The 22789-nt window shown below is 41.9% G+C and overlaps 2 protein-coding genes across 2 annotated transcripts; both read right to left on the bottom strand.

Moving 5' to 3' along the window:
- Positions 1-240: 240 nt before the first annotated feature.
- samsn1a (SAM domain, SH3 domain and nuclear localisation signals 1a) lies at positions 241-5784 on the bottom strand. Its single transcript, XM_084467392.1, has 8 exons — positions 5669-5784; positions 4961-5026; positions 4381-4509; positions 3997-4111; positions 3742-3887; positions 3356-3568; positions 2629-2776; positions 241-1204 (listed from the first exon to the last, which is right to left on the bottom strand). The coding sequence occupies exons 1-8, from the start codon at positions 5723-5725 to the stop codon at positions 1047-1049; spliced, it is 1032 nt and encodes a 343-aa protein (XP_084323518.1). The 5' UTR covers positions 5726-5784; the 3' UTR covers positions 241-1046.
- Positions 5785-21789: 16005 nt separating this feature from the next.
- On the bottom strand, positions 21790-22445 carry LOC311342640 (alpha-neurotoxin homolog 8-like; the record flags this gene model as incomplete). Its single annotated transcript, XM_084467499.1, has 3 exons — positions 21790-21875; positions 22015-22113; positions 22394-22445. 3 exons carry the CDS (start codon positions 22443-22445, stop codon positions 21790-21792), a joined length of 237 nt encoding a protein of 78 aa, XP_084323625.1.
- Between the last annotated feature and the right edge of the window lie 344 nt (positions 22446-22789).

Below are 22789 nucleotides of genomic sequence, written 5' to 3'. Positions count from 1 at the left end.
TCTATACAAGCAATATGCGTAAGAAATTAACCATTTTTATTGATGAAAAGAAACACAAGAAATATTGAAACACATGGTAATATCTAAACATAGAAGTCTGTCTAATATAGAACGTAAGGGTTGTTATGTTATGATTTTGAACGGGCGAGTAGCCAGTTCCTCATTCCTCCTGCTGTCCCCTCCGGGCTACAAAACAGGATTTATTCTGATATGAAACAGAAAACAAACGACTCAACCAGCTGCATTTTCTTATTCATTATTTTATTGAATTCATTAATAAAACAGCGAGGAGAGTGATTAATCTTAGAACACAGGGCTTGTGTGGGTAATGTAGCTAAAGGGAGAGAGAGAGAGAGAGAGAGAGAGAGAGAGAGAGAGAGAGAGAGAGAGAGAGAAATATGAAACCATAAAAATTATGTTCACCCCACGCAGATTATGAATGTGATGCATTAATTATCAAAGTACTTGGAGTGGCCACAGTTGTTGACTCTTGAATCTTTCTCTCTGAATTACATGCACATTTAATTTCAAACCCAATGCATTGTACAATGATATTTTTGATCATTATCTGGTTCCATTCTTTATTTCAATTAAAAATGTTAATAATGAGAAATAATTGACAAAGTAAAAAAATATGATTATGATAAAGGCTTTATCCACAGAAAGCACTGCATTTTTATATATACATTATATACAAGTAGAACCGTTGATAATATTACTTTTACGAGCCAAAGTAAATAATTAAAAATCACAGGTCAATAGAATATATAGATAGATAGATATATGATAGATATGTACTAATAGCACAATACAGAAATTATTTTTATTTATTCCAGAATGGGCCTTTTTTGCCCTGGCAAAAAAAATACAAATAATCACTGTCCAGGAATGCTATACCCCTTTGTTGGGTATATCAGAACCAAACTCACCACCTCGCCCTTAATAAGGGACTGATGGACTCTTGGCTCGATTCAATGTGCATCAACATTCCAGAATGTCACAATGACATCAAGATCCCTGTGGTGGGACGGCCGTGCTGACCCAGGCTAGCTCTCCACCGTGCTCGGGGCAGGGTCTCCCTCCTCCTTCAGGGGGTCGGAGCACTCTGAGGGGATGAAGCAGCCAGAGTCCCGGAGCCCCTCCATGTCATCCTCTGGTAGACCACAGGTAGATTCACCCTCCTCTGCCCCTCTCTGCTCTTCACCTGAAGACATCGGTTTGTTTAGATCACAATGTGGCACTGGTGCTACTGAACTGGTCACTGACATTTCACTGACGATGGCACGAGTCCAACTAGCACGTTAAAGTATGATGGATTAAAGCGGATGTTCAAAATTTTAAGTTGTAATGTGCAACATGTCAACAAGCTCTAAGCTTAAAATATTATAGAAAAACTTTTTTTAATTCTGAAAGTCTTGCCTACTAACTGGGAGGGGCAAAATCGTATACATTGCGACTTTAATAGAGTCAAATTGTAACTTTTTATTCAATGCTAACACCGAATGACACATGATGAGATACAAGTGTCGTTAATAGTCTTTGAATATGTTTGAAATTTAGTTCAATCAACATTTTGCAAACGTTCTTTAAGTTAGACTTTGAATAAACGTAACTATGATTTAGTTGTGTTTAATCCACGGCTTTCTGTGATCAGGTGGCCACCATCGCCAGAATAATAGCGGTTAAGCTTGATTAAATTGCTTGAAACTGACGTCAGCACTCTCACACTAGAAGGTCACCCTGCGGCCATCTGCTTGCTCTCACACTAAAGCAAACACACACACACACACACACACACATACATACATACACACACCCACTCACACATAAACCCATGTGGAAAAGTCTGTTATGCACATTAGGGTCACATTTTCAACCCCCCCAAAAAAGGAAGTACAATTCTTTCTGACTCAAGTGGAAAGGTTTGTTTACCTCTCAGTACAGAGATAAGCATCTTTCTGGTTAAAAACAGAAGATTAGAAGAGCACAATCAGCCTCTTCAGGCATATTAAGTGTGCGGGAGAGGAAGTCACATGACAAGCCTCTTTCAACATGCAGGATGCGTTGCTTTAGGTGGGGTGAGGGAGACGTGCTGTTTCTTCCTTCATGACTAGAGCTTCTTCCACATCATCACATTATTATAATATCAGGATTGTAGGTGTTCTCTTCTAAGAGACGCTGATTGCCCTTTTAGCTATTCTTCTTCCATTATTTTAATGATTGATGCTACTATTTGATAGAAGCAGTGGTATAACTAGTAGTTAGTAGTAGTAGTAAGATAAGATGCAGTAGCAGCAGCAGCAGCAGTAGTAGTAGAAGTAGTAGTAGTAGTACTAATACTAGTGGATTAGGTGTACCTTATAGCCCCCACCCCACATGCGCACACACACACACACACACACACACACACACAAAACCACACACACACAACCACACGCACAACCATACACACACACACACTGAGTGTGTGTGTGCTTTGGGTACCTAGAAAAGCGCTATATAAATGCAATCAAGTATTAGTATTATTAGAAGTAGCAGTAATATTAATATTACCAGCAGTAATATTAGTATTATTAGCAGAAGTAGTAGTGGCAATAGTAGTAGTAATAATAGTAGTATGTAACCAACCTTCTGTGTAGCGGAAGTCCGCAGCAGCTAGGAGCCTGTGTCTGTGCTCTGGGTCTTTAATGTTGAGCTCTATCAGATGTTTCTCCTTCAGATGCATCAGGTCATCCACCGTCTGGTAGCCGTTTAGAAGCAGGGCCGAGGCGTACTCCTGAGAACACCAGTGCCAGGAATGTTACAAAGAGCGATTTGTTGTCTATTGTATTTGCATCAAATATTTAAAATTGTGAGTAATACATCTGCTGGATTGTTTTGCAAAGCATTTGAAATCTTTAGTTCAGTTTCAAGAAAAAAAAAACAAAAAAAAAACGTAAATGGATGTGTCATCAGCAGCGATGATGGAAACTGATTAACCTCCAAGTAATACATGCATCTGTGTGTGTATGTGTGTGTGTGTGTGTGTGTGTGTGTGTGTGTGTGTGTGTGTGTGTTTCTATGTCGCTTTGTTTTTGCATTGCTGTGTTTTTGTGTTTCTGTGCGTAATTTCCTGCTTCCATGGTTTCACTTCATCAATAAACATATCTCTGACGGGTCACCATCTCAGCAATCATGGTTGCATCGGTTAAACTGGGTTGATTAAGGGATTAAACTGTGCTGAATTTCTTTTTTTATCTATTGAAACAAACCAGTGGATCACTCATACGTCGCTTTGACGCAGTAAAGGGGACATGGGTCAGTGTTGAATTACTTCTTGGGTTTCAGGTGGACCTGGCTCAGGGCCCTTCCTCACCTGTAAATGAAGCTGCTCCAGCAGCTCCAGCAAGGTGTTGGGCCTTGGCCTTCTGCACAGCTTCTGTTGTCTGATCTTCGGGGCCTCCTCCTCTTTCTCCTTTTCGACCAAAACATCCACGTAGATGAACTTGAAGTTGCCCACTTTGTTGTTGAGCATGCCCGTCCAGATCCCCATCGGAGGCTTGCTGATGACGCTGATGATGTCACCAGCCTGCCACAACATAATGAATCATTAGTGGGGAATTACTCCTCAGTATACAAATGAATCATAACAAAATGTTTTTTTCCTTTAGTTTAAAGTAACTCAAAATATTCCATAACAACTTTGCTTTCGCTTGAGTTCATTTATCAACAATGCAATCTGCTACATAGCATCAGATCTACCTTGAGGTTGAGGGAATCCGTGTCATAAGGGCTGGGCACAAAGTCTGTATGAACTCGAGCTCGGCCACAGAACTGTGGGTAGGATCCGTCCTCCTCCAGTCGAAGACTGTTTCTCTTGGAGCCATTGGACTCAGTGGTTACCCCGCCTGAACCAAACACGAGACAATGTGATGTGAGTACAGAATTTCTGCAGCCGTAAAGCAGCGCTGTTTGCTTTGTCACCACTAGGTGGTTAATTTACAGGCTGGAACTTACTGGAAGAGCTCTGGCCACTATAGAGACTTTCTAAAGAGTTCCTAATCTTTGAAGAATCTTTCTCTCGAGTGCAACTCTCTGCCTCTCCATCTGGCTCTCTGTCTGTGTCATCACCCTGAAAGATAAAATATATGCTTAGCGAGTTATTCAAAATTGCAGAAATGTTCCACTAAGGAAAACCGTTTAAAGCATAAGTAAATGAAAGGATGTGCTACATGCAACTGTGTGTGTGTGTGTGTGTGTGTGTGTGTGTGTGTGTGTGTGTGTGTGTGTGTGTGTGTGTGTGTGTGTGTGTGTGTGCTTATATGTTTTCGTGTTTCTATGTCACTTTATTTTTGCATTGCTGTGTTTTTGTGTTCCTGTGTGGGATTTCCTGTGACTTACCATCTCTTCAGAGCATGACTTCTGATGCTTCTTGCCCATCTTTCTGCGCATGGTCAGTGATATCGCCTTCATCTTCTTGCTCAGTCCAGCTGACTTATTGGATTCCAAACCCTCCAATTCTTCTTTAATCTATCCAAACATGCAGGGTCCAATCTTTACCAATTCACCAAAATGAGTCCAGAGAATTCCGTAAAATAAGTGCAGGTAAAAGGCAGAGGAATCTATGACATTCTCAAGACCCATTGGCCTCTACTAGACCAGTAAGTGTAAACATAACTGGTAGTCCTACTACTGCTATCCCCTGTACAAGACGTGCCTCTATGTTATAGTTACAGCTTGAAAAAAAACAAAAAACGGTGTTATTCTAAAAATATATACAGAGCCACTTCATGTATTTGTGAGGACATGGAGTTGTATTCACTTTCAATACTTCAGATTCTTCATTATTTCATTGATACAGAGGAAAAATGTTACATTCACAGGAAGTCAAACACAGAAAAATCATAGTAAAAGCAGTGAATAGAAATAAAAGAAACAGAATGTGATCAACACAAGGAACGGCCATGATGAAACTACCGACCATTGCGGTTCCATTGTGTGACGGTGGGATCCTGAGGCCTTCGAACTTCCCAAAGCTGGTGGAGCGCTGTGTGCATGGATTAGAGACACAATAATATGTCGACAATTAATAGGATTGTGGTCGTCGTATGTGTGCTTGTGTGATTAATCCAGAATAGTGTCATGATGTGTAGAAGGTTAGTAACACGATTGCAGTCAGGTTTTAGAACAGCATTGTGGAGGGCTAGCTTATTCACATTTGTGTGCCACACATGACCCCATAAATACTGTTGAAATGCTTTGGTTTTTTTCAATTTTCCATAAGCCATGAGTTCACTTAATCCTCTCACTGTGGACCCCACCTCCCAAATGCCGTCGTAATAATTCTATAAATGAATAATCCTTGGAAAGCCTGCTTAATATGGAGGCATTGCCCCTAGACAGGCATGTCTCTTCATCCTCTCACGTCTTGCTTTGGGTCTCCATGTATCTACACATAAGTTCTGATAATGTTATAGTTATTTTTGAAGCATACTATCCCACTTTTACTTTTTGGGGGCAACTATGTTTTCACTCACTTAACTCACTAACCAAGATTACCAAAAGGTACAGTTTTATTCTTTGAAACCAATTTTTCCTAAATGTGAACAAATACAGATTTTCCGTACCAGGAAATTAGGTTATATGCATGAAATACTGGACTCTTTACATTTAGTTCAAAATCACCTACCTTTGGTTTGTGGCTCTTGGCTTTATCTGAAACATTTGAGGAAGCCCTTTGTAACATTTTGTGTTATATTTAACTCACAATTATACTGGCTCTTGTTTTAGTTCTCTCTGCTTTACTTGTACTGATAGGAAATGTTTGAACAGCAGACGTGCCTTGATGTCAGCCTGCCCACTTCCTCAAACCACACAGGATGTGGGGAAATTGACTTTCTGTCAATTACTGCAAAATAAGTTTCCCAAGGATATTTAACATGCGATTAAAGAAGCAATTGTGGTCTGTCTTATAAAACACCGGTTTCGTTAGTAGACATTGAAGTTTATGAGTTTATTATATGTGAAATAATAACATTATTATGTCAAACATAGACTGCCAGTATAAGACAAGTCCTGACTTGTACTGGATTCTTAAAGGTTTCATACCTTAAGACTACTTTTAGCAACCAAATATACATGTATTATCGAATATATACTTTAAATATATTATTTTGTTAACATTTGCCTTTTTTTCAAATCTATGGCCTGTATGTTCTATATACAGGCCATACATGACATCTATATATGACATGCTTTATTGCAATCAATTAAAGGACAAAATGGGATCAAACCATCATAACTGTCTAATATCTGTTACCAATATAATTTGTCAAAATCATTTTGTTGTGCCAATTCCTGTTGAAGAGCATTTCGCCACAAGATGACCAATAGCAAACCAGCACTTTGGTCTTTGTGATGAGACATTTTACTTAAGTACTTGAACGACGTTTCACTTTTTTTTTTGTCCACAAACTCGGTACTGACGCAACATGCATGAATCCAAAAGACGTGAGTGCTGTAATGCTATTCATTACATTTGTGGCAGGCGCGCTCACGCTAAATGCTCTTTGCCAGAATTGGTACACGTAAGAACATTGGCCTAATTCATTTGGTAACGGATGTTTCAGTAAAGCCAGTCGTGGCGGCTACTATGGTTTGATCACAGACCGGTATTGTCCTTACAATGACATCATTGTCCGCAACCCATCCATCTTACTCTTTAGTTTGGACCTAACAATATAACCATAGAACCATTAAAATTTTGCTCAGTTTTTTAACATGTGTCATCACACACTCTTATTTCTCAACGCAGGGTGAAAACCTGACAGGAAGTGGTGCCGTGCCGACAGTGCGGCTAGTGGAGGGGGATAAGCTCAACGTTGCAACTCTAGTGTGTTGAAACAACTTCCTCTTCAGCCCTCATTATGGAACTTTACTTTTTAGCAAATTTATTATTTTGAATGTACACACTTGAAGAGAGTGAGAGATAGAGGAGGCAGGGGGAGAGAATGAGAGAGAGCATTAGAAAATGAGAGGACAAACAAGGGAAGGAGAGATAAAGAGACCAGCTATGATTTGTTCTCGATTTGTTCTTGACTTTCTTGTGGTAAAACTCTTCACAGGACAGGGGACCTTTGACGTATAGAGCGGAGGCTCTGTCATCAACATGGAGGAAGGATAGGAACATGTAGTTATGTAAACACAGCCCACCAACTGTGTTTACATTGCACACGGTTCATCTGGTCAGTCTTATAAAAAAAGAGAAGACCACTGACAATAACATTTGCTAATCCCACTGCTTCCAATCAGACGTTAGCTCCTTTCAATCCAGATTAAGGTTTCTAATCTAATGCCCCGGCGGGGACCTGGTTGTTCATCTCCATGGTTTTCATTACAAAGCCAGAGGCACAGGTTCACAAATTGTCACCAATACCCTGCTTCTCAAAGGTTGCAAAGGAAGTGAAAGATTAACACAAATCATCTATAATGTGATGGTAATGGCTGTGGTGTGATCCCCCTCACCACACACACACACACACACTCACTATGTAAAGTGCTATGAATGCCTTGCAAAAGGTGCTAAATGCAATTCATAATAATAATTATTATTTAATTATTGTTGCTATTATTGTCATTAATTGTATTATTATTATGTAATCATCAATTCTGGATATTATCTATTGAAGTTAATTCTCTTTTTCTATACATCCATTTACTATATTTTAATTGTCCTTCCCCAGCTTTTGAGGGGTTTATTTTAAAGTTATGCCAAGTCCTCATCAGATGAGAGAGAAGTGTTACGAAGTTGGTCCGATTGTCTTATGAACTTCAGAAAGACAGCAAGCTGTACTTGAATTGATCAATCCAGCCTTCATGTCATTTATAAATCCATAGTAACATCACATATCATTGGTTTGGTGATGGTGTGGAGGTTCAGGGGCTTAGAAGTGATGCCCCAGTGGACCACAACCAATGGCTGTACGTTCATTTTGTTATTCAATTGTTTCCTATTGATTGGTATTGTTCATCAATAATTATTTCAAAAGGTATATTAGCACATGTTTAGTTTTTATGATTTCCTATGTTGAAGGAATAGGAACCTTGTTTAATGCAGAGTGGTATCATGTCAGCCCACATATGGCATGATGTGGATTAAGATGCACTCGGTTACGTGTCAGAGACAACCTTTGCGATCAGCTCTGGTATGGAGACCCTGGTTCAAGACCCACTGTGGGCGGACTCAATCAAAGCCTTACATCTTGATGAGATTTTGGAAACCAAACGCTGTTTTGTTCATTTTAATGTAAATTATAACCCAAGACGATGTCATAGCTGGTGTCTAGGTCACGTACAGATGTAACAATGATAATTGTTTTGAAGAATGAGAGGAATGGATCAGGAGAGCTGAGCTGGATGACAGCAGGAGATAGAGGAGGAGGAAGGTTCCTACGGGATAATCCAGCCCTGGTATCTACATCGGCCCCTGCACAAGCCCATGCCTCCACCAGCAACAAATGGGATTCCAGCATAAGGACCTTCTGATCACAATACGGGATCATCCTTCTCACTTTAAACAAACCCCCTTCACCAAGTCATGGGGATCCTACACAAATGATTAGAGCCACAGAGAGCCTATAGTGCATGAGTTCACAGCTATACCGCGGCTTAACTCTGTATGACGAGCTCCACAGGTCATTGACCTTTCAGGATAATCTTGACAGGTCAATCTTGTGTATCAGCTGAACTTGGAGTTCAGTTTCAAACAATTGACGTGGAAGTGGCACAGACGTGGTGCAATGCACTCTGTCAACTTTGCACTTTGCAGACTAGAAATATAAATATATGAATATATAAAGCCCAAATGATAGGACAACGAGATGAGCTTATTGGGGAAACGGTACATGTTTTTGGAAATAAGAAATGAGAAATGAAATGAGAAATGTGGAAAGGCCAAGGTGTCATGACCCAAAATAACTGGATCTTTCAGTTTGTAAAAAAACCACATACAATAATATGTAATATATAATACTACTACTACAACTAATAATAATAATACATTATCATCATTATCATGTTGAATGATCATCATAACATGCCACTTACATTGGGGTCCGTCAGGTCTGTGTCAGTGGAGGAGCGGCGCACTCGCGGGGGCCCCCGAGGGCCTGATAAGTCCTGCTTCCCCGCCTCCTCGTCTGCTGTCCCCTCCCACTCCCTCCCACACGACGCAGTGAAGTCGCCGGAATAGGGCCGGTAGTCCGCCAGCGGCCTGCAGCAGGTGTGCTTGACGTCCGCCCAGACGGGGCTGCTCCCGGCCACGTTGCCCAGCCGCTGCTGGGAGTGCTGGGGGTTCTGGGGGTTGTGGGGGTGGGTGGTGCTGTTCTTCTGGGCGGGCAGTGTGGAGGCCTTGTCTGGGTAGGTCCTGTACGGGTCTTCTGAGGAGGGAGCTGTCTGAGGGGTGGCGCACATGGAGCCTGGAGGCCGAGAGAAAGGAGGGATGTGAACCTTAACGCAAACACATTACCTGAGCCTTCACCATAGGCTTATATAGTCAGTGGTGTGTGTCTTATTACAAAGCAACATGGACCCCTCGTTTATGGACTCGTTCTAGTGTTATTAGTATATAGTCTGTCTCTGGGGGACCATTTGGTTAACTAAACAGACATGCAGATAGAGTTAAATGAATTCAATTATAGTTTGATATGGGATCGATCGGCTCTTTGTGTTTTGGTGATATTATGTCCGATTCTTGTAATAAAGAAGTCCAGTGTTGAGCAGCAAAGGCGTGTCAAGTCTGTACCTGTACTGCTGTGACCTCTCCTGCTTCCCTCTTTACCAGCTTTCCCGGCAACCTTCTTCCCAGGTTTGTGGCCTCTTTTAGCAGCTGATCTGGGCTCTGTGGCCACGCCGTTAGCATGGACACTCTAGAGACGGACACACACATGGTATAGATGACTGCTTTGCCTGGTAAACAAACAATAACTCCATATAATAATAATAATAATAATAATAATTAATTGAATTTATATAGCGCTTTTCTAGACACTCAAAGCGCTTTACAGTGAAGGGGGGGACCTCACTAACCACCACCAATGTGTAGCACCCACTTGGGTGATGCACGGCAGCCAATCGGCGCCAGAACGCTCACCACACACCAGCTTGAGGTGGAGAGTGAGGGAATTAATGAATGAGCCAATTCTATATATATATATAGGGGGATGATTAGGGGGCCAGATTGAATGAGCCTGGTTGGGCAGTTTTAGCCAGGATACCGGGGGATCCCCTATTCTTTGCGATAAGTGCCCTGGGATCCTCAGTGAGTCAGGACCTCGGTTTTACGTCTCCTCCGAAGGACGGATGTACAGATTTGAAAGTGTTGGTAGATGAAAGATTAGTGTGCGCGTTTCATTGCGACAGTCCTGTTTTTTTAATTGACACACGCACCCACCCACCCACCCACCCACCCACCCACGTACACGTACACACAAAGACCCACAGACCCACAGACACACACTCATTTATAAATGAGGGAAACCTCAATGCCCTACGAGGTTTGAAAAAAGATCAAAATCAAATAAAGTTGCTGTGAGAAGACGAATCTCTGACATCAAATGTGCACACAGTAGCCGCTTGGGCAGCATTAACACACAGGCAGGCCTGCATGGGCAGGTGGCCAGGGAGGCAAGTGGCCAGGGAGGCAAGTGGCCAGGGAGGCAAGTGGCCAGGAAGACAAGTGGCCAAGGGGCCAATCACAGACGTTTGTGTGTCTGTTATTGAGCCATTGGGACCAAGAGTGAAGTTCGTTGGCTTTATAGAAAAATAAAATGCAACAATATACATAAAGAAGTTTGGTGAACTCTTGTGATATGAGGTCTTGTATTGGTGATGTGTAACACATCAGTAGCCTTGGTACAGTACAGGACAGAAGGGTCACAGTGGGTCACTCACAGGCTCTCTCTGGAAGCTGCCACACCAATCCTCACTCAGCTTCCTCCTCTCGAACACACCAGCCTGCAGATCCAAATAAAGAAAGGTGACATTGTTTGTTTGTGGGTCATCGTTTGTTTGTGGAACACACTAATCTCGTGCAGCAGCACTCAACGCCGGTGTGGATTGGTTGGTTTCCATAACAATGATTGACAACATCAATATATGTAATTGTATAATTGACTGGGGTTTAATCACATTAAGTTAAATCAATTCAATTATGCAATTATGCAATTACACATTACGGCTCAACGTGTGAATGTGAGTCGTACCTGAAGGAGCGCTTTATCCTTCCTCTTAGCGCCCGACTGGCGGCTTCCATTGGCTCCTTTTGCGTCCGTCCTACGCCTGGACTTCCCCGGCCCTGTAGCCAGAGACACACACGTGGCATTGTAGATATATGAAGGTAGACACACACCTGGCATCGTACAGAGAGATGAAGAGGTAAACACACACCTGGCATCGTACAGAGAGATAAAGAGGTAGACACACACGTGGCATTGTACAGAGAGATGAAGTTAGACACATGTGACCAAAGAGGGTTCGGACTCTGTACCGGTTCATTCGTAGTACTGTCTCGTGAAATATCAGTCAGGAAAAATATCATCAAATACATATAATATCATCATCAACAATAATAATATTTTTGTGCCCTGCTCAGGTCGGAGGAACACTAGCATCAACCCCAGAGACTAGATCCCCACGCCCCCCCTGCAGAGCGTGAATCCTTAAGAGGGCCTTGCATGGTTTTTGCTCTTTACTGACTTTATCTTTATAGCTCAGGCCAACAAACACTGCGAATGAACACAGAGGCACACAGAGGAGCTTAGCCTACTTGATGTTATATTTACCTTCATCCTGACTGTTTGTAACGTGGGCTAAATCTTCTTGGCTCCTGGAAGCCGGCCAGGCAGCAGCATTACCGCACGGGTTTTCTGCCGTGGATGGGGGGAGAGAAAATGTTGAGAGATTGCAAAACAGCACTGATGCATAGTCAAAATTGAATGGTCCTATCATCCCAATCATATTTTCCAGCAGCCAAGTAGGTTATGGTAGCTGGCATCTAAAATAGAAACAGGTTCTCTCTCTCGCTCTCTTGCAATAACCAAATGGGATTTTACTCAGGGAACCTGCTTCTCTTGATTTGAGTGGCAGAACGCAGGCTGATCGGCCGGTCGGGTTTTTCTGAAGGCTCGTCAGGGGAATAAAGCGTCCGTTTACCGGCGGCCTCCTTTGCCATCCATGAATGAATGTGGGGAATGAATGAGGTGCGATGAGATCAGAGTGATTGAGGAACCTAAACACAGAGACCCCTGAGCCCTGACCAAAATACTACGCTTGAGTCAAATAAATCTCCGAACCCTCGGATAGCAGCGCTGGGTGAAAAGGGAGGCATGGGAATGGGGCTCATTGGCCACAGGGCGGCACTGCAGAGCAGCAGTTCACCCTATGTTGAAGTCACAGTAGAGAAACGTGATGGTACATACCCAGGGCTTTGACATCTGATGCTGATTTGGATATGTGCGTTCTGCAAGCACAAGAAATAATGGAGAAACAACGAATACAGTGTGAAGAGTTTGTTCAAACGACGTTAGGTCTGTGGGAATGTTTGGATCGCTCTTTGCGTTCAGTCAAAGTTAAACAGTTTAAAAAAGGAGTTTGTACGTTAAACTCGTCGCTGGAACCAACATGGAGAATGGAGCTGTGTGATCGTCAGCTAGGAACAACACACAGAGCAGCCTGGTTCTAAGGCTATCATCTCAGGAGGAAGAGAGTAAAGGTGTTCTGTCAGCTAAGAACCGTGCATGGCTTGACTCGGCTTATGCCAACCAGCCCCGTAAGCTGCCAACTGCTAGCCCAGTAGTCCAGTCACTGGTTTTTATTGAAAAACACTTATCCAAGTAACACCAAATACACCTGATGTTCCCAATAGCAAGTGGGGATTACTGTTTGTTCTGGGTCCTTTGTCACTGAGAGGAAGGAAAAAATGGTAAAGAGTCTGAAAGGCTGAAGGAGTGGTTTAAAGTATTAACCATGCACAGAGTACAACACACCTGCCATATAGCTATCGCGCATTGAAAATCGTTTTCACTTGAATGGGTGAACAAAATAGGATTTAAAATAACATTGCATGCACCCATGAGAGCCACAACAATAGGACTCCTTCACTTTCTGGACGTCATTTAGGAGCAGGTATGGGTCAACGAGGAAAATATTTGTTAGTTGCAGCCCTTCATCATATGTGCTCTGTCTAGCTAGTTATGTAATATTTTGCAAATGGGAAGATTCACAATGAGGACTACACTAGTGTTTCCTTTGTTTTGTGTTTCTTCTCTCTGTGTTAACAAGTGTAATCCACTCTGCTGGGTTTCATAAAAAACAACCACAAATGATATCACCTTCTTGACTACATCCACTCTTGGCAACTTGACAAGTTCATTTAATGCAAGGTTGCCAACTCTCACGCATCTGCCGTGACACTCACGCTTTCAGTATCAATCTCACACTCTCATGCATTTTTTACAGAGTCTCACTCCAGACAAAAACCCAAAGTTGGTAACCCTGTTAATGACCCTTTGTACAAATTATTCTTGCCTCCCTTCCTCTTTCCATTTGAAAGGTGGCATGGTGGTTAGCATTGGTATTGCCACTGTAGTCAAGGCAAAGCCATGGTCATCAAGACCACGGCCACGTCAGCCTCCCCTTCTTTATGCAATAGCACGGCCCTCCAGAGACATGAGAAAGAACCACTTACATCCAATAATGGTAAGTCACGTAGGACTTTGAGAAAACCCCCTTTTGGGTTCACCTGTTAAAACCACATGACACTCTTTGATGTTGAATTTGATGTGATACTTCCTTAAACAAGTCCTGTGCTTTCATTGGTTCAGGGCAGACGCTTGGTGGATATTGCCAGCTTTTCTTGGGTTGTCCTCTTATGATCATGTGTTATTTTTCCTATCACTTTACTGTCAAGAAGTGTGTAACATCCATGTTCTGTGTGTACAATCGGTCTTACCTTCTTTTCTTCTTTTTAGCAGTGGACCCATGCGTCTGAGATATCTCCTGTAGACCAATGAGATGATGATGTTAAGCATTTCAGTTGTCACACTTTAATGCATTGTATAATTGATGTATGTGTAATATATTATGTATGTGATGGACAGTATCCGCAAGGACAAATTATCTTTTTGGCTTTCAGTGTAAAATGCACTAGTGTTACGCTCCATCCAGAAGTGTTAATTTAAAGCACAGAGCTTTACACAGCCTGGCCTCCACAGCAGCTGTCAACGGGCTCTTTTTGATTATCATGATTTCATAATCAGCTTTTTATTTCCTCTGCTAGGCCAGCAAAATCCTCCACAGTCCAAATCCACTGGCCAGCACTATTTGGCTCCATTTAATCAACATACATGTCAGAAGAGATTACCTGACGCACTAGCGTTGTGTTAGAGGCATGTGTGAGCGGGAATGCAGGCACTATTCATTATTTGAAAGTTCTCTCTGTGTCATGAGTGTTTCCTTTGCAGCATCATATTGAAAAGTGGCACACAAACAGAATAGGCTTGGGTTACGGGGGTGTCATTCAATATAGGGCCTATTAACCCCTTTGAGACTGGAACTGTGTTAATGGAATACAAATAAAATGTAATTGAAGTAGTGCAGGACTAGTAGTGCAGGACTAGTAGTGCAAGATCTACATGTTGCTTGTACACCTGTCGTGAGTCAACCAATCATCTTTGTGTGTGTGTGGGTGCATGCATGCATGTGTGTGCAATGGCATGCATGCGTACATGCATGTGTGTGTGTGTGTGTGTGTGTGTTTGCATGTGCATGTGTGTGTACATGTACATGCATGAGTATATGTGTGCATGCGTGTGCATGTGTATGCATGTGTGTGTGCGTGTTAGCCGTACCATGGAGATAGACCTCCCAGCCCCTTTCCAGCGGCTGCTGTCCTCCCGTAGCACCGCAGGGCTGGAGGAGCGGCTGCAGGAGTGACTGGAGTTACGGCTGGGCACGGTGAGGGTGGCCCCGTCCCCGGAGCTCTGCACCGCCTCATACAGGCTGTCGATGGAGCCCTCCTGTTCAGCAACACGCATGTGTTCACAAGGCGTTTACAAGGTGTCATCAAGACGGTCTACATCCATACTCACTCATCAGTGGTGTGCCGTGCATGCAAACGTAAATGGTCACATACAGAAATGCATCAACTGAAATGAAATTGTCACACATGAAAATGAATGCAACACCATTATCACCTACAACACCAACACATGAATGCACACACAAAAACACACGCACACGCACATACAAATACCGCTGGAGAGCACAGCCATGTTAACAATGTGCAGATATAAATAAGTTATTGACTCAACTAAATAGAAGTATATATTCAACATTTGAAGCATATGCGTCACTGAGTCTCTGAGTCTCTCTGCTTACGAGGGTATGGGTGTTCTTGTGAGGCTTTATCATGTGATGCTGCTTCAAATCTCTTTTTAAGATTTAGATTGTCTAACATGCACAGAGGAATGAAAATTTCCTAAAGCAAGCCTCTTCGGGGATTACAATTCAGGGGCGATCTTCTCGGTAGAATATCTTGGACATCAATTTGCATCTAATGTCACATCTCATCGTCAATGTAGGGAACTTGGGACTGGGATTTCAAATTGATGATTGGTCTTAGTGAGCCGCCTCAACTTCTGTTGATGCTTTGATCTTTCTTTGATTTATAAGAGATTGACACAACCAAAGCAAACACACACACACACACATGCTGTACACTATGTGCAACACAACCATTACTTTATTTGTGACTTTATTTTCTGAAGCAACACGTAATGCACACCTTGGACTTAGAATTAACCTTAATAACATCACATAGTATGATACGTTCCTGTGCTTCCCCTATATGGGACCAGGTGTATCCAAAACAGCTATACATCCTTAGGACCCCAAGGGTCCTAAGGATGTAGAGAAGACAAGAAACTGTCTGTGGCATCGAGTTTGCATGCTTGAATCTATTTTCTAAGCCTAAACCTAAACTAACACAATATCTTGCATTTGGAAGTGACAAACCCGAGTAGTCAACCTACTGTGACAACTGTCTGCCACGTGAGGAGTCAAGACAAGACACCACTGGTAAGAGTCAAGTCTCACTTACTAATGCAAATGGTATGGTTCTGAGGTCTAAATTTACAATGCACACTAAAATAATATACCTTTTATACAATCATATAATGCAGTGAGGCTGTAAAATGAATTAAACTCACAAGCATGAAGAAGGAGAGGCAGGTAGCTTCTTCATCTGCCTGCGCTTCACAAAAGTACAAGCCAGTAACCAGCATACAACAAACACCACACAAGTTTAGCCCTTACCAGTGAAAAGCAGAAGAGATTCATCTTGGACCACTATGGTCTCTCCCTCCCTATCTCTCTCTCTCTCGTATTCCACTGTATTGTCGTAAACGTGACGGACGGGAAACAGAGCACAGAGTGACGGCCAGAGACCCGAGGCAGCTGACAGCTTTCCCGGTAGCCTGCTGTCTCCACAGATTAAAACCAGGGTTGAAATCCCTCCCTTAATCCAATAGATGGACCACCATTACTCTGCTGGGCCGAGCAGATCTCACTGCGGACAGCAAGATCAATGTTCGCAGGGCCACCACCTCTATACATGTGTAGGGAGGCAACATGTTATTCTTCACCTTCAGTCACATTTCACCAGAAAGAACACACAGGCCTACATTCCTATGGTCGTTCTGCATTCAGGCAATGCCGTGCTCATGGGCTGAGTCAAGAGTGATCATATGACGTGCATTCTTTGAAGACATGAAGAGATAAACATTGGACCATGGAGAAGAAATCCAATCCAGAGGCTTGGTGAGGGACTTTTTTTGTACAGCCCCAAGGTGTGATGTAGATTAAAGAGCACAACAAATCGTCTTTTGACCCGGCCGCCAGAGAACAAATCAAGTGAGCTAAGAGGGCAACACACACGCACACACACACACACACACACACACACACACACACGTGGGGTTCATTCAATATAATGAACGTCATCAGACCCTGCACTTCAACAAAGAATCACAGAAGAGAAACATTAACATGAACAATTGAAAGGTGTGGCAAATTTGAAATATTTGCCACACCTTTCAAACATTATTTGAAACATTATTTTAGTGTGTGTGTGTGTGTGTGTGCGTGTGTGTGCGTGTGAGAGTGTGTGTGAGTGTGTGTTTGTGTGTGTGAAGGCACATGGTTGTCTTGACTTTGTTTGAGCACATGTCACACACCTACACTTTGTGGCCAGGGGGATTAGCAACACTCCTGACCTATATCTGTGACTCTGAGTACAGTGTGACCTGCTGCATGTGCCTCAGCCAGTGTGCTCTGGCTATATGTAGGGTGGAGCGACACTCATCTGATCGGGGCCGACTCATTTTATCTATATAAAGTAGGGTGACCAGACGTCCCCGGTTTCCGGGGACAGTCCCCGTTTTCAGTGACCTGTCCCCGGCCACTGCTCTCACCGGAAATGTCCCCGGTTTTCACTGTGACTGAAAGAGCCGAAATTGGAATAAAGGAAAAAATGAAAAAACTAAAATGTTGACCAAAAGACATGTAGTTGCGCACCGTATCTACTGCTCGCACAGCCACAGGCTAAAGCCAGCCAGAACAAGCCCCAATCAGAGTAGAATGCCCCTCTAGAATGCACATAGCTGCGCAGTAGAACTATCTTCTTCTCTTCGCGAGAGGCTACAGGTAGCCTACCTACGCGGTACTTTCATGGCATTCGTGCATCTATTCAGCCAGCTATGGTGTAAACACAGCAGGAATATCATTGATTGAATAAGATTGGCGAACCAAAGGTGTTCTTGTAAGTGTTACTGTTTCTCATGTTATTTAATGTTGTTTAATGTTGGTTTAATGTTTATTTAATGTTGAATTGATATGTGTATTATCTACGATGTGTGTGTATGATCACAGATCTGTTTGTCTGACAGACACAGCTGTTTTGTGTGTGTGTGTGTGTGTGTGTGTGTGTGTGTGTGTGTGTGTGTGTGTGTGTGTGTGCGTGTGTGTGCGTGTGTGTGTGTGTGTGTGTGTGTGTGTGTGTGTGTGTGTGTGTGTGTGTGTAAAGACCATTGTATTAAAACTTCCTGTTTCTGAATTGTGCAACCATTTGTTCTTCACTAAAAACTCTTTGTTGGTGGGTCACTCCCACTTTTACATGGAATTGACAGTGTCTAAAGATAAGTCAGTGTATGGCATGACACATGTCCCAACCTCATTACTGTGCTGCCCATGTATAATACATTGGGTTAGGTAAATAAGGTTTAAGGTATGTTGGCCTTCATTTGTAATGTATATATTTGTTAATAATTCACATATTTCAAGTTAGGGACCATTCACAATAAGATATTAATATTGTACAATATACAACAATATATGGCAGGTTAGCTGCTTGCTACTTCCCACCCACATTTAGGGAAAACTGATTCAACCCCCTTAAAACCATATATTTTCTAAAACCATATAACCTGAAGTTGTCATTCAACTTGAAGTGTGGCATTTTCCATTTTCCATGTCTTCCCCAAATCTTGTGAAAATCATATGGTGTAAGGAGGAAGCCTTGGTTTGGGTGAAGTGAAGTGATTTTAAGGATGTTCTTGATCTCAGCTAGAATTTACTACTTTAAAAAAAGATAATTATTAATCAATTCCTTTGCAATTTTGGATTTAGAGTGAGAGAAACTGCTTTGTGAATGGTAAGGGCAGTGTCCCCATTTTAGTTTTTCTATGACAAAAACACTACATGTTTGGAGGTTTTTACACCGCTGAACCCAAAATGTCCCCGGATTTTGTCTCAGAAATCTGGTCACCTTAATATAAAGCCTCTCTCTCTCTCTCTCTCTCTCTCTCTCTCTCTCTCGCTCTATCTCTCCCTCCTCTCATATTGTTGGTTGATGTCCACACAAGTGCAGGTATGTCATTTTTAGGTAGTTATTATCAGATCGATTTCATTACGACAATTCACCATGACGTCACACTATGTTCTTCCGGGTGGCAAAAGCCGATACGTTCTCCGTTGGCACCACTAGTAAACAAACCCTTCCACGATCGAGAAAACAAAACAAAAAAAAAGCGTATACACACAGCTATGACGCCCGTTCAGTTTACAGAGTTCAGTATCACTCCGCGCCTAACTTGAACTGTTGTTGTCGCGTTCTGCCACCCGGAAGTGTCGTTACGGCTATTGTTTGCCAACCGGTTCTGCAAGTTAAATTCCAGGTTGGTGGAATGCACCACATTGTATAAAGTGTGTGTGTGTGTGTGTGTGTGTGTGTGTGTGTGTGTGTGTGTGTGTGTGTGTGTGTGTGTGTGTGTGTGTGTGTGTGTGTGTGTGTGAAAAAAGAATGCAGGAAGGCTGAACGCATATGGCGTAAAACAAAACTTCATATTCACCATGACATCTATAAAGAGAGCCTCCGTGCTTACAATTTAGACTTAAAAAGTGCTAGAGAAACATTTTTCTCCAATATCATTAAAACCAATACTAATAATGCCAAAACCCTATTTGCAACTGTTGACAGACTGACCAAGCCCCCAACACAAATTCCACCTGACCTTCATTCCACTCAGAAATGCAATGAGTTTGCAGCATTTTATACTGATAAAATTGAAGGCATCAGACGCGCCATCAATGTCTCCACTTTAAACAAAAATGCTGGACTACCACCATATTCAGGTAAAAGTAACGTGGCAATGACATGCTTTAATGTCACAGACTCTAAAACTCTTGTGGAAACTGTGACACAACTGAAGCCATCCACCTGTTGCCTTGATACTTTACCTACCAACCACTTTAAGAATGTTTTTGACTGCCTAGCAATAGACATATTGCAAATAGTTAACAACTCTCTCCAATCAGGCACTTTCCCAAAAGCCTTAAAAACTGCAAACCCCTTTTAAAAAAGCGGAGCCTAGATGCCTCTATTATTAACAACTACAGACCAATATCAAATCTACCCTTCATAAGTAAAATCATTGAGAAAGTTGTCCTCCAGCAACTTAGTGACTTCCTGGCATCAACTGGTTGCTATGACACCTTCCAATCCGGATTTCGACCCCTTCACAGCACTGAGACCGCCCTTATTAAAGTTGTAAACGACATCCGTCTTAACACACTCTGGCAAAATCTCAATACTAATGCTACTAGACCTCAGTGCTGCATTTGACACTGTAGACCATACAATACTACTTTGTTTCCATTGGCGACTTTGTTTCAGAATCAACAAACGTGACATGTGGAGTCCCACAAGGTTCGATCTTAGGACCCTCTCTATTCAACATCTACATGCTCCCACTAGGGCAAATCATGCAAAATAACAATATTGACCATCACTGCTATGCTGATGACACACAAATCTATGTATCTCTATCACCAAATGACTATCAGCCCATAGATCTGTTGTGCCAGTGCATTGAGCAAGTCAAAGACTGGATGTGCCAAAATTTCCTGAGGACATGAGGACAAAACCGAGATAATTGTATTTGGTGCTAAAACCGAAAGGCTTAAAGTTACCCAACACCTTCACTCTCTGTCCCTGAAAACCTCAATCAAAGCCAGAAATCTAGGGGTTATCATGGATTCAGATTTACATTTCGACAGTCACATCAAATCAGTTACAAAATCTGCATATTATCACCTTAAAAACGTAGCAAAACTTAGAGGGCTCATGTCTACCGAAGACTTACAAACACTTGTACATGCCTTTATCACTAGCAAGCTTGATTACTGCAATGGTCTCCTTACAGGTCTCCCAAAAAAAACTCTAAGGCAACTACAGCTTGTTCAGAATGCTGCTGCTAGAGTTCTAACAAAGACCAAAAAATGTGAACATATTACACCAATTCTTAAATCACTACATTGGCTCCCTGTATGTCAGAGAATTGATTTTAAAATCATGTTGCTAACCTATAAATCCCTACATGGTTTAGGGCCAAAATATTTAACTGATATGCTTCCACTACATAAGTCTTCTAGACCACTAAGATCCTCTGAGACCAATCTGTTAATTATCCCCAGAGTCAACACGAAACATGGGGAAGCAGGATTTAGTTACTATGCAACAAATAGCTGGAATAAACTCCCTGAGGATTTAAGACTTGCCCCAACTCTGACAGCTTTTAAAACAAGACTGAAGACTTTTATGTTTGCTTTAGCTTTCTGCTAAATCTTAAATCTACAATGCTTCTATTTTTTTAATTTTATTAGTAACTTTGCCTTTATTTTCTCACTTTCTAAAATGCATTTTTATTAACTCTGCCTTTCTAAAATGTTTTTTTTTTTACTTTGCCTTTATTTTCTATAAATTGTACTTTTTACTTATCTATTATTTTATTTTATTGTATGACAATGTTTATATGTGAAGCACTTTGAGTCTGCCTTGTGTATGCTATATAAATAAAGTTGCCTTGCCTTGCGTGTGTGTGTGTGTGTGTGTGTGTGTGTGTGTGTGTGTGTGTGTGTGTGTGTGTGTGTGTGTGAGTCTGTGTGTGTCAATTTAAATACCCACATGTTTGCAACAAAAAAAAGCAAAAATTGAATTTGATTAAAATTGCACTAGTTTAATGCATTATAGCGTATTGCCAAGAAGTACAGGACCAATCAAACTAAAGGAGAAATAAATGAAGAATATCTGCTGTCTCTGATGACAAAGGGACCTAGCCCGTATGTAATACAACGTTACATTGAATAATGTTTTTTAATGATTCCTTTGATTAAAAAGAGTGGTGGTGGGAGAGGACTCTAGTGGTTGCATTCGTCTTCTTTGCAGCACTCCACGTTCATGTCCATCTTGCACTCAGACGCACAGCTTCTGGACACGGTGGTCTCTGTTCCAACAAGGAGAGAAAAATAAGCATTCACATGTAGCGCTTCATGTGTGTATGTTTTGATTTTCTATCTTTCTTCCGAAAGGAAAAAAAGGAATGCAAAAGAATACCTTTGTAAAGGTATACATAGTCTATTCACCTGTAAAAGACATCTTGCAGAATGCTTCATTGTTGAGACATTCTGTGGCGGTGGGACAGCCCTCCTCTCCCTCACAGACGAAACATCTGAGTGTGTGCACTGAGGAAAAGAAAAATATGACAAGGTTAATAGTTACCAATTGTTGCTCTCTCTGCCAAGGTGACATTTAAAATACAGGAATTAGGGAAAGTCAACAACAAAAAAATATCATTTTTTCGGGTATGATGCAACCGTTCAGATAATTGTAATAGAACAATGATTTAACAGATCGTGTCAGCGAGGGAAGAACGGAAGAAGCCTACTTGAACTCATTAAAGAAAACGTGACATAAATGTCACAGGACATTTAGTCAGAAAGGAATCCAGAGGAGATAACCTACCCTGGGTGCTGCACAGCAGTACGCCAAACAGGGCTAGCAGAAAGACCTTCATGTTGCTTCTGGATGGAGTGGATAGCAGATCTACAGCCAGACCTGCTTTTATGCTGCCTCACCACACGTCCAGCCGAAGCCGGTTGGTCCACTTCTCTTTGAGTCTGTCATACCATTCAGGGTTTGTTTTTACCTTTTGTTCTGCTGTTTCACTACATGGTTACACAGTTGCTGAAACAAACAGTGAATCCCCTCATGAATACAGATAATATGTTATATGCCAGAGTAGAGTATCTACTTAGCTACTAATGTAATTCACACCTGCATCATATGCATATTTTTAAATATAGCATATATACTTTTTCCGGGAGCTAAACCGTTTCCGCCTCAGATTTTTTCCATTAA

This window comes from Micromesistius poutassou (assembly GCF_964030765.1).
Source record: "Micromesistius poutassou genome assembly, chromosome: 4".
Classification (NCBI taxonomy): domain Eukaryota; kingdom Metazoa; phylum Chordata; class Actinopteri; order Gadiformes; family Gadidae; genus Micromesistius; species Micromesistius poutassou.
This window is presented reverse-complemented; position numbering and strand designations above follow the sequence as displayed.